This window comes from Phoxinus phoxinus (genome assembly GCF_949152265.1).
Source record: "Phoxinus phoxinus genome assembly, chromosome: 18".
Classification (NCBI taxonomy): domain Eukaryota; kingdom Metazoa; phylum Chordata; class Actinopteri; order Cypriniformes; family Leuciscidae; genus Phoxinus; species Phoxinus phoxinus.
The window spans coordinates 23,301,294-23,313,018 of NC_136893.1; the positions used below are offsets into that span (position 1 = coordinate 23,301,294).

The following is an 11,725-nucleotide window of genomic DNA, read 5'->3' on the forward strand; positions in this document are numbered from 1 at the left end:
AATATCTTCTTTAAAACAAGACCAATCTTACATCTATATTACAAAGAATTCTTGAATTACAACCATTTAAGTTCGGAATGTGCATTTTCATGTCTATTAAAAAAAGGGGGGTGCCGCTTAAGGGGTTAACATAAGGGCCATGTTTATGCACCCGGCCCCTGGTCCTCACAAATACAGTACAAACACACTAAACCCTCATCCAAAACTCCTGATCGCACAGATTCCTATTGTAATTGTTCAATATCACCCGCAAAATTCTGATGAGCCGAAGCTAATATGACCGCATGCCTTGAGAAAATCTCTAGCACCATTTGTCTGCAGTTGCCACCCGGTTTGATTTTTTTCTAACGCAATGACATTCCGACTTAAAGAGCGGCTTAAGTGTCCGAATACCTTTTGGAGCCACAGTATATTGACATTTCACAGCATGGCAGAACAATCAGCTCTCAGCAGATAAACCAGAAGTGATGGTCCACTGGCACAGACAGATAGCAAAGAGCGGTGGAGCCATGAGATGGAGAGAGAGAGAGAGAGAGAGAGAGAGAGAGAGAGAGAGAGAGAGAGAGAGAGAGAGAGAGAGAGAGAGAGAGAGAGAGAGAGAGAGAGAGAGAGAGATGGAGAGAGAGAGAGAGAGAGAGAGAGAGAGAGAGATGGAGAGAGAGAGAGATACTCTAATAATATCCTCCACTGACAGATTAGAGATACAGAGACTGAGGGTTAAATAAAGGAGCACATCTCTATTCTGTTATCAATAATCAGTCTGAGGACGACACCAAACCCACACTGTACGGTAAGATCAGAAGCTTCTGATGATGGGCAATCTGATAATCATTTTGCATATTTAGTAATAGACTAAATGTAAACTTCTTTAATTTTCCATTAATTTTAAGTATCTTGTTGCTTGTTGAATACATTTCTATATTTAACTTGTATACACTTTTATTGTCTTATTAATAGTCCAACAATTCCATATTAATAATAAATGTCTTATAAATGTCTAATATAGGAAATAAAATCATTGTATCAATGTTTTTCATCCTGACCTTCTCTGAATTAAAAAAAATGATCCTATAAATATATAGTTTGACACTCTAATCTAATGCATCAATAACTGTGCAATAAGGGAACAGATAATAAATATATTTTATATAATTATGTATACATTACATTTGTATATATTACATTTAATAGCTTTAATATCAGTGTATATTAAATATAATATAATATAATATAATATAATTCTTTGTTTTATTTGACATCCCTGCTTATCTTTATAGACACACGTTACTTGCAACCTCATGCATTTATTTTTTTCCAAAAAAATGCTAGGCAAATGCTTTACCCATTTAGGAAAGGACAGGTCCAAATTCTTGTCTTCTTCAGCTAAAAGAGTAGCAGGATCACTCATGGCTTTGTTTGGGGGTGTTTAAGTCACTGACAGAGACATACAGAAAAATGCGAGAAGGTCAGAGGAGGACATGATGTGGCCATGATGTATTCCTAAATTCATTCATTAAATTGAATGTATCAAATTCACCTAACATTGTTTTTACTGTCTTTTAGTGCTCAGATGCCAAGATGCCTGAACAAGGGTGAGTGTGTATCTCTAAATATGTTCACACCAAGACCGATAACTATGGTAAGTGTAACTAGCATCCACACCAGCAATGATAACGCTCTGTTTATTCAAGTTTTTTTTATAGATTCTGATTGGCTATCTTTGTTTTTACCGTAGCCTACATCAGCTGCTAAAAATTAGTTCTGAGAATGATTCCAACTATATATTTTCTCTGTGCCTTTATTGTTATAGTTGTGTTGTGGACTCTGCTATTCTTTTGTATTCGAACGATTTTTAGATATCTTTACTGTTATTATTACAGTAGTTACCACTCTTGGTGTGAACGGGCCTTTATACCAACAATAATCTCTGGGGTCTAATAAAATTTCACCCTACCAATGTTTTATGCTGTATTTTCAGGCAAGAGGTAAGTTATGCATTATTTTCTCCAATTAATTACTAAAACTCTGTAATACCTGTACTGTGTTATAACTTTCATATCTGTGCCCCAGAGAAAGTCCAAGATCTCAGCCTCAAGAAAGCTTATGCTAAAGGTTGGTTTGTAACACACATAACACACAAGTTTGTAACATAAAGAACATCCGAAACATCCATAAACATAAATTCAACATCCATATAGCACAAACAGCGCAGAATGAGTTTAGATTCAACTTAGGCAGTGGTTCTCAAACTTTGTTGGCCACAGCCCCATTTAAACCCTCTGCCATCCACCGAAGCAGCTGCTATGCTGGGACTGTAATAATTATATGATCAATAAGTTATGAAAACGTATGTTTTTACATTGCTTTAACTCATCAAAATAAGTTGAGTAACTTTTTTTATACGTTATACAAGAATCAACCATTTTTAAAGTCAATATAATGTAATTTAAGTTGAAATGACTTAAACATCCAAGTTGATTGTACTTGAAAATGTAAGGCAGGAACTTTTTTTTAATAGTGTCTTGTTTAGACAGTGCAAAGTCAATAAGACACCACCAGATGGCAGGCATGTCTAAACCAAGATAATGTTTGGCCTGTCCCAATACCGACACTTGTGGTCTTGGCCATCTGACAGTCCGTGTGCGTGACATGAAGTAAGTGTGCAAGAAACTCAGTGCCCTTAAAGCACACTAAATCCACACCATCTCTAATTACACTTTGGATCGGTAGTTGAGGCTAAGTATATCCCAGACAGCAACATAGTTTCGGCCCACATCTGGTACGTGTGGAATCCACGTGCAGACTACCTGATGTGGGCCGGATCTGGGCCGAGTCTGGGATCCCATCATTAAGCATGTTCATGAACTCATATCCCCCGAAATCGAGCAATGTCAAGGAAAACTTTACTGTGTAACTTAAACTAATTAGATATACCTTGGTAGTAAAAATGTTGTGTTGCACCTTTTATTGGTGCAGAGATGAGTATGTGAATGCTGTTTTGCAAAACCACAATTACTAATTACTAAATTGTGTCATATGTTACAAAAGGACTACTGAACAGACATTTAGATGTTTATTTTGTGCAAAGTGTATTGAAAATCAAAATGTGTTAATAAAGCTCTATAAAACTTTACTTGCACTTTTACAACACTATGGGCCCTATCTTTCACCCAGCGCAAATTACTTTGTACACCGACGCATGTATCATTCCTACTTTACACCCGACGCACAGCGGACTTTTCCCTCCACAGACGCACATTTAGCGAAAAGAGGAGGCGTGTTCCGGCGCAAACGTTCCCTGCTGCTATTTTGCAGTTTCAGAAAACAATTCCGCCACAGACCAGGAAAACCCTAGTCTAAAGTCAGTGGCGCGTTATTCAGATGCTATTTTAAGGGCGCATGCTTGGCCACAATGCACAACGCGCATACACTTTGCTTCTCTCATCTACACAGACGCAGCAGTTCATATTTTTGCAAACCATACATAATTACAAGAGAAAATATTACCACACGAGGGAAATCATTGTGGTGTTCATGAAGATGTGAAAAAATAGGCATAAATCTAGCTTACATTTACCCAAATTATTCAGGCTAATTGTAGTAATGATGGATCAAACCTGTTTGATCAATAGTGGCAAGACACATCGGTATGTAAGGACATCTGACAAAGTGGGTTGTCCGTCAAGAACCAGGAAACAAAATTCTGAAGACTGCGAAATCACCGTTACCATCATGTAAGTTGCGTGCGCTGGCAAATCCGTCGTTATAATGTGTTCTGCTTTTAAAGGGAATGTGAGAGGACGCTCTGATTGGTTTATTGCACATTACGCCCAAACCACACCTATGAATAATGAAGCTACTTCAGTCCAACTCATTTTAGATTTGTATCGGTCGCAAGAGTAATTTATCCCGCCGGTAAAATAGAAGGTATATAGCAGGTCCACAAAGTTACTTGCGTTTCGAGTTTGATACTTGCGTTTCTGTTCAATAAAATAGGACCCTATAAGTGTGTCCCGTCAGGTAATTAAAAGTTCTGCACACACTTACGGTCTTCGCGTCCACTTAAACACTTGGGCCAAATACAGGAAATACGTTGAGAAAGTATAGTGTAGGCATTGGGACAGGTCCATTAACATTGACTTGTGTGTGTTCAGAGTTTGATGGTGGCCAAAGCCAAGGAGGAGCTGGAACAGGAGGTGTTGGATAAAGAGGAGGAGAAGCAGAGGTATCTGGCGGAGAAAGCTTCTCCTCTGCAGACGCAGGGCATGTCATTCGCTGAGCTTCAGGTAACCTCACGGCATAATTATATGAAGTCCACCTCCAAACTTCTAGTTTAGCTCATTTGGTGCCACACGGAAATCCTCACGACTTAAAATCTAATGGCACAATCACTGCGGCTCACGCCACTCCGCCCGGCTATATTTGCATGTTAGCTTACATAAGGCTGATGCAAATGTCCAGCCCAATGCCTGTCCATCTTAATTTGACTAATTGCAATGTAAACAGCCATCCAAGCCAACCACGATCATTAGTATTAGATGTCTGAGTAAAACGATAAGTAGGACAATTTGCCATATGATATTTCGTTTCTCATAATAAAATACTTTTTGGATAAGCTGTATTTTGTTAGTCTGTGTAATATTATACTCATTCACTTCAAATAGGAAACTCAATTAACATTTCTGTCTCTTTTAGGAACTCTGTCAAGAGCTTCATGGTAAGATTGATGTGGTGGATGAGGAGCGCTATGATATTGAGGCCAAAGTCTTACTGAATAAGCGTGAGGTATGAAAATCCTCATAATCCATAGTTTAATAACCAGTTGGACAATGTCATAATGTGCTGTCTTCATGCTGTCTATTTGCAGGTTTCTAACATTAGTATGCAGCTCTGAGCAGTTGGCATTGTGATTTTAATGAAAAGGGGGATGAAATTGTGTTAGATGTTTATTTACAGAAAGGCTGTTCCAAAACTATTTGAGCTCTCTTACTGTCTACTCCTTACATAGGCAAAGAGCGGTTCACACCAAGAACGATAACTGTAAAGAAAGCAATTAAGGTATTAGCGTCCAATCCATTGAAGTGTAACGTTCTTTTATTCTAATCACGCACTGCAATTCTGTCATTTGCCACTTTAAATGCTCAAGCTCGTTAAAGCACGAGGGAATCTGATTGGCTGTCAGTGTTTTTATCGTTCATCTGTTGGAAAAAAAGTGATTCCAACTATATTATTTCTCTATGTGGTTATTGTTATAGCTGTGGTGTGGTGCTATTTTTTTTAGAACTACATCTTTATTGTTATCTTTATAAAAAAAAAAAAGCCTTGGTGTGAATGGGCCTAAAGGGAGCACACTAACTGAAATGGAACCTATTCTGTAAATATACTGCAAATGTGTGTCATAAAAACAGAGTTTCTCATGAGAATCAACTCCAAATTGATTCTGATACAATTAGCATGTCGCCAAGCTAATAACATGGCACTAATAATTTAAAAAAGTCAAAGTAGACAAATGCTGGTTAAAACTAGCCTGGGAAAACCCAGACCACTTCCGGCAAATTTAGATTTGCTCTGCAAGTGGGTCTGGCAAAGAGCCCATTGAAACCCATTTCCAATCCGTCGAAATCGCGGCACCAATCAGAAACGTTGGGGCGGGCTTTACACGATGACGACAGAGCAGAGACGGTGACGCAGATTTTGTACATTACAAAGATGGATGCCGCCGTGGAACATCACAACATCACTCGTTCGAATCAGGTATCGCGTCTGTTTCAAGCGATTTAAAATGGTCATTTTCGTTAACACAAACAGAGAATTGCTGAGAGTCTCAGATGTTTCTCCGTCGCTCTGCATACGTCATGTCATTCATCGCTCTGATTGGTTTTAGATCTATCCGACGTCCGTTGGTGACGCCCCTGTGGAAATGAATTGTCTATGGAGCTTTGCCAGACCCTAACTCAGTTACAACTGAGAGTGGTCTGGGTTTTCCCAGGCTAGGTTAAAACGGTACTTTCTAGCAGAATTTTGTTCATAATTGACATTTCTTTAGCTTCGTTTGCTAACTTTAATGGATTTGTTCATCATAGCACTGCATTATGGGATGACTTATCCACAACGAATAGCCCACATGCACTACATCCAAAATTGCATACTGTCTGAGTACTACATTTGATTACGAATTTACTTTGTGACTGTCAAAAAGTGTGTTCTGTGTAGTATGACTGTGTGTAGTATGAATGTAATCCAGACGTACAACGTTTGCCATATTGTGTCACTTCACTACCATTCACAAATCATATCCCGTGGCCTCAAGGCCTGAATGCTCACTTCAGGCCCAGACAGTAGGCCCAGATCCAGCCACATCTGGTACGTGTTGAATCAACATGTACCAGATGTGGCCCGGATCTGGGCCGACACTATGTTGCTGTCTAGGGAATGTCTGAAAGTAGTAGGTCATCTGGGTACTTTTTGCCTACTGTTTTTACACTAACTGTTTTTGTGTGTGTGTGCCTATGATATAGTAGGGAAGTGGGTATATTTGGACACAGGGGCACAGTACTACCTCTGACAATGGCTTAAAGAAGAAATGGTTATGGTAATAATTATTCAAAAGTTAGTTATGCCTACAGTAAGTACCAGGGGAATGCTATCTATGTTGGGAGCTCACTAGCTTTTGGAACAAGGCCTTAGTTGCTCTCTATGCTAGATATCTCATTCCATTGACCATCCATCCTCTAGATCAAAGACCTGAATATTAAGGTTCTGGACCTGAGGGGGAAGTTCAAGCGGCCCACCCTGAGGAGGGTGAGGGTTTCGGCAGATGCCATTCTCCGATCTCTCCTAGGCTCAAAGCACAAAGTCTCAATGGACCTACGAGCCAACCTCAAATCTGTGAAAAAAGAGGATACTGAGAAGGTACCATGTCATCGGAACACATAAACTCATAAAGTTATATGACCAATTCAAGCAATGCTTACATAGACAAATGGGTATATTGGTGCAAATGCCTGCAGATTAAACCATATAAGACAAAACTAGACAAGTAGGAAAATCTTGGAATGTTCCATGTTAGACAATGAGAGTAAACTGTTAATCCCTCAAGGTTACGCCAGTGAAAGGCTTTAAAAAACATTACTAACCTTCTCACCTTACTCCCTAAACTGGATTGGCACTTGGACAAATGGTCCACATGCAGATATGAAAAGAGACAATGGCTATTCAGAGCTTAACAGAGCTCAGACAAGAAGGATGACATCACCTCTAACAGCTGTTGGAAAGGCGGAGGCTCACGGGATGCGAGGCGGAGGAGTAAAAGCCAACGTTTTCGGAGACCAAACAGTGACAATGTTAATTCTTTTCAGTGGTTGTCTTGACTAATGGAGATTAGGTGTTGGATGACAGACACGAGAGTGGACAACAGAAGTATGGCACACTAGAAGAAAAGCTTTTGTGTAGATGCGTAGCTGAATTCAATGCAAATCAATTTTTTGATTGTGTTTCAGATACTGATACTGATACCGAAGAGACCAAGCCCTTAATAGAGTAGATAAACCAGCAGATTAAAGGGACGTCTTCGGATCATATATGTCGCGTGCTGTCGATTACCCAGTGATGGACAGTAATAAAGTTTTATTACTTTTTAACTTAATTAAATTTTTTCAAGTATCTGGTCTATATCTGAAAATTTTTTATCTTTGCAAACTTTTACCGTATAGGTGACATTTTTCTTCAGTAGAAATGTAAAGAAGATTTTTAGCTGAAACCAATCAGACAGCAACATAGTGTCGGCCCAGATCCGGCCCACATCTGGTACGTGTAGAATCCAGGTGTGCCAGATGTGGGCCGGATCTGGGCTGACACTATGTTGCTGTCTGTGGTCATTGGTGATTCGTATAATGCAAGTCAATAGCTGTACCGTCACTCTGAGAGTCAGTAAAACATATTAGAGGCAAAGCTAAAGTAATGACGATTCATTGAGGTCTGTGGATTACAGGTAATAATGTTGTCAATAATGTTCAGTTTCTTGAACAGAATGATCATTTCGCTTCTTAGAGGATAATTCCGGTATTTAACACATTGAGTCTATACCGAGTGATTAGTGATGTTAGTTGATGTTCCAGAAACAAAAAGTGTTGCGAAATCCAGTTTCTGTCGTGTTTTATTCGTCATTTTGTAAAATCCCATTGAATTCTGTTGAAGGACTGAGTGCTCGTTAATATAAATGCGCTACCGGAAACGGAAAGGGGGCTGTTTACATTTGGTCGATGTAGTCTTTTTGCTCGCTTCCGTTTCTCATAAGGCTAGCGAGCAGAGCAACTGTGCTCCGGGAGAGTAAGCGAAATAAACAAACAAAACCTTGAAAATATTGAAAGACGTGACCACTGACCAGTGCAATATGAAGTTGAACTCGACTGTGACCGTGAGTGTCCCGCGAGACATAAACATCGGTTATCGCCATCAAGTGGTCGGGAGTGTGCTAACGCTTCAGATTCAAATATTGAGCGGAAGTTACACGGTTGTGAAGTGTCTGAAAAAATAGTTCCACTATAGCAAAATAAACGGATTGGAATCATATATTGCGACGATATATTGTTTATAATCATCAACGAACACCACTAACCACTCGGTGAGTTTAACAGTTTTGTAAACGAACATTATTGGCTGTTTTAATTACATTTTCGGACATGCCCATTGACTCCAATGTTAAATGGGTCCATGGCCAATTCTTTTATAGTCAAAAACTCGAGAGAGGAACCATTGTCAAAAAAAGGTTGTCCACCACTCTTGTTCATCCAAAACAAACTACAATATAGACTCAATGTGTTAAATACCGGAATTATCCTTTAAGACCTCAATACATCGTCCTTTTCAATAACCCGTCACACTCAGGTGTACGTGTCACAATACGGAAGAAAATATCTGTTGCTAATTTTGCTTATTCCGCTAAATTACGATTTTACAAACATTTCTGTTCCTTTCTGACTCAAACTGTGCCAATAACAGAGAGACCCTTGAATCTTGGTTTATCACATGAAGATAGTAATGACGCATTTTCAATATGGCTACTTTTGAATGCCTGTTAATGGAGAAATATGTTATTTAGAACTAGATGGTGTAGTTACAACATCTACCAGCAGGGATTTGATAACCAGCTTAACCTCAAGTCTTTGAACGTAACCTATTTTCCTCTGAAATTGTTCATTCAAGTGAAATCTCCCAAAGTGGCTGAACCAAATTAATTGTATTGGCATTCAACAGAACATCAACAGTTTGTTGATCACACAATCGTGTTTAATCATCACTTCGTAATAGAAACACTGCTGTGTCTTTCTGCAGAAGAGGCCAGTTGAGGACAGTGACTGGAGGAAGAACGTCGAGGCCATGTCTGGTATGGAGGGAAGAAAGAAGATGTTTGATGCCGCAAAAGGCCCCACCCAGTAAAGTTAACATGAAAGATCATGCAACTTTTGTTTGGCAAATAAAAGGTTAGGTTTAGAGTTGCATACTAAACATATAATTTATGTACTAGATATACTTTAATAGTCCGGTTTCATTTTAGCTGGCGTTAAACAGTGCTTTGAAATGACAATTACACTTCATTGCAACTGCTCTGCATTGGTGCAAATGATTGTGCAACTTTCATGTGGCCAATAAGTAAACAATTACTTGCTTAGTTGATCTTTTATTATGTCAATATTCAGTTATGAGAAAGAGTCAATGTAAGGTGTACCAATGTATTACGAGAATAAACAAAGTGAAACATTTTGCGGTGTACAAGACTCATTATACATATGTAGTCTTACCAAAACTTTTCCAGACTCTGTTTGATATGTTTGATAATCTGGCTACAAATTTACTGTTTACAAAAACTTATAACCCTGACTTGCAATGGTGAAATTGAACTTATGGAATAAAAATAAATTAAAGTTTATATGATTAATAACTTATAACGACATGTGACACCGAACCACATATCCAGTCACATAGGTCCATTTTGTGAAATTGAGATGTATAAAGCTGAATAAATAAGCTTTCCATTGATGTATGGTTTGTTAGGATAGGACGATAATCTGGAATCTGAGGGAGCAAAAAAATCTAAACATTGAGAAAATCCAACGCTATCTCACGACCAATTCGTACGAATTTGTACGAGTGATTAAAAGGTGGCTAATTCGTACAAATTTGTACGACCTCACTCGTACGAATTTGTACGATTTGTCTAAACCCACGTGATGGGTAGGTGTAGGGGCGGGGTCAGGGGTAGGTCATTCGTATGAATTCATACGATTTTGGCAAATCGTAAAATATGTACGATTTAGCAAAAAACGTACAAATTCGTACGAGTGATGTCGTATGAATTGGTACGAATTAGCCACCTCGTAAAATTCGTACAAATTGCCGTGAGATCGGGTTGGAAAATCGCCTTTAAAGTTGTCAATTTATGTTCACGATTGTGATGCATTCACTCACAAAAATAAATGTTTTATATATTTACGGTTGGAAATTTACAAAATATCTTCAGTGGAACATGATCTTTACTTAATATCATAAAGATTTTTGGCATAAATGAAAAATCTATAATTTTGACCCATACAATGTTGGCTATTGCCACAAATAGCTGTGCGACTTGTGACTGGTTTTGTGATCCAGGGTCACAGGTTTTTGCATCAAAATAAGATTAAAGGCCCACTTGGAAGGCACACCTATGTATGATGCGTTGACGTAATTTCCACTGAAACAGGAAGCTAAGGTGGGACATATTGAATGACTCCTCCCCCTTTTCAAATAGCCAATAGCGTTTAGTTTACCTCACGGACTGCAAGTCGTACTTGACAGCACCATGGAAGCGAATCCGAGCGCTGATGATACGTTGGATTCAATAGTAGAGGTGTGAATAAATTCTAGCCATTTCATTCCAACGAGTTGGAAAACAGAATAAAACGTAAACGTTTGAGCAACCGAACACACATCTCCAACCCAAATTGCTCCGTGGCGTGTCAACGGTCGCTAAATCATACTAAAAACTAAAAAACAAGGAACAACAAGGAAGCAATTTCAAACTTTTTTTTAATAAGTTATACACGGTTCAGCAATGTTTTTAAAGTCAGTTTAAAGGGATAGTTCACTTTAAAATTCAAATTATGTCATCATTTACTCACCCTCAAGTTGTTTCAAACCTGTATTAATTTATTTCTTCTGCTGAACACAAAGAAAGATATTTTGAAGAATGTCAGTAACCAAACAGTAGTCATACCCATTGACTTCCATAGTATTTTTTTTTCCTACTACTGTACAGACTACTGTTTGGTTACTGACATTCTTCAAAATATCTTTCTTTGTGTTCAGCAGAAGAAATAAATTAATACAGGTTTGAAACAACTTGAGGGTGAGTAAATGATGACAGAATTTGAATTTTAAAGTGAACTATCCCTTTAATGTCATTTAAGTTGAAATGACTTAAATATCCAAGTTGATTGTACTTAAAATTTAAGGCAGCAACTTACAGTGTTGTAAATTAACTTGCAAAAAAGTGCATACTAACATAAGTGCGATAACTTCTTTTTGCATGCTATGCCAATAAAATGCCTGAAAAATTAATCAGATGTGCTGTGTTTCTTTGGTCTTAGTCTAATTTAATGCAAATGTTTAAATTGCTATTGAATAGGCCACAGGCTCATGCAGAGCTGATGAGATAAGGAGTTCGTGCAGGAAGTGAAGCGTTAACTGT

At 38.4% G+C, this 11,725-nt stretch overlaps 1 protein-coding gene across 3 annotated transcripts; it reads left to right on the plus strand.

Annotated features, from left to right (window-relative positions):
- The first annotated feature begins 703 nt into the window (after positions 1-703).
- On the plus strand, positions 704-11,586 carry tnni1a (troponin I type 1a (skeletal, slow)). 3 transcript variants are annotated; one of them, XM_079588958.1, is made up of 8 exons: positions 748-790; positions 1,564-1,639; positions 1,881-1,985; positions 2,071-2,112; positions 4,155-4,286; positions 4,696-4,785; positions 6,736-6,912; positions 9,334-10,084. In XM_079588958.1, exons 4-8 carry the CDS (start codon positions 2,104-2,106, stop codon positions 9,436-9,438), a joined length of 513 nt encoding a protein of 170 aa, XP_079445084.1. In that variant the 5' UTR covers positions 748-790; positions 1,564-1,639; positions 1,881-1,985; positions 2,071-2,103; the 3' UTR covers positions 9,439-10,084. The 3 variants fall into 3 exon arrangements, with proteins under 3 accessions (XP_079445083.1, XP_079445084.1, XP_079445085.1); XM_079588959.1 differs by having other exon boundaries at positions 1,564-1,592; XM_079588957.1 differs by lacking the exon at positions 1,881-1,985 and having other exon boundaries at positions 704-790; positions 1,564-1,600; positions 9,334-11,586.
- The last annotated feature ends 139 nt before the right edge of the window (positions 11,587-11,725 follow it).

What these genes read in the sequence shown, in the direction of transcription:
- tnni1a (XM_079588957.1), top strand. Translation starts at nt 1,571, where the DNA reads ATGCCAAGATGCCTGAACAAGGGTGAGTGT. An exon ending in TGTCATTCGCTGAGCTTCAG is followed by an intron (nt 4,287 to 4,695) that starts GTAACCTCACGG and finishes TGTCTCTTTTAG; the next exon opens with GAACTCTGTCAAGAGCTTCA. An exon ending in TCTTACTGAATAAGCGTGAG is followed by an intron (nt 4,786 to 6,735) that starts GTATGAAAATCC and finishes TCCATCCTCTAG; the next exon opens with ATCAAAGACCTGAATATTAA.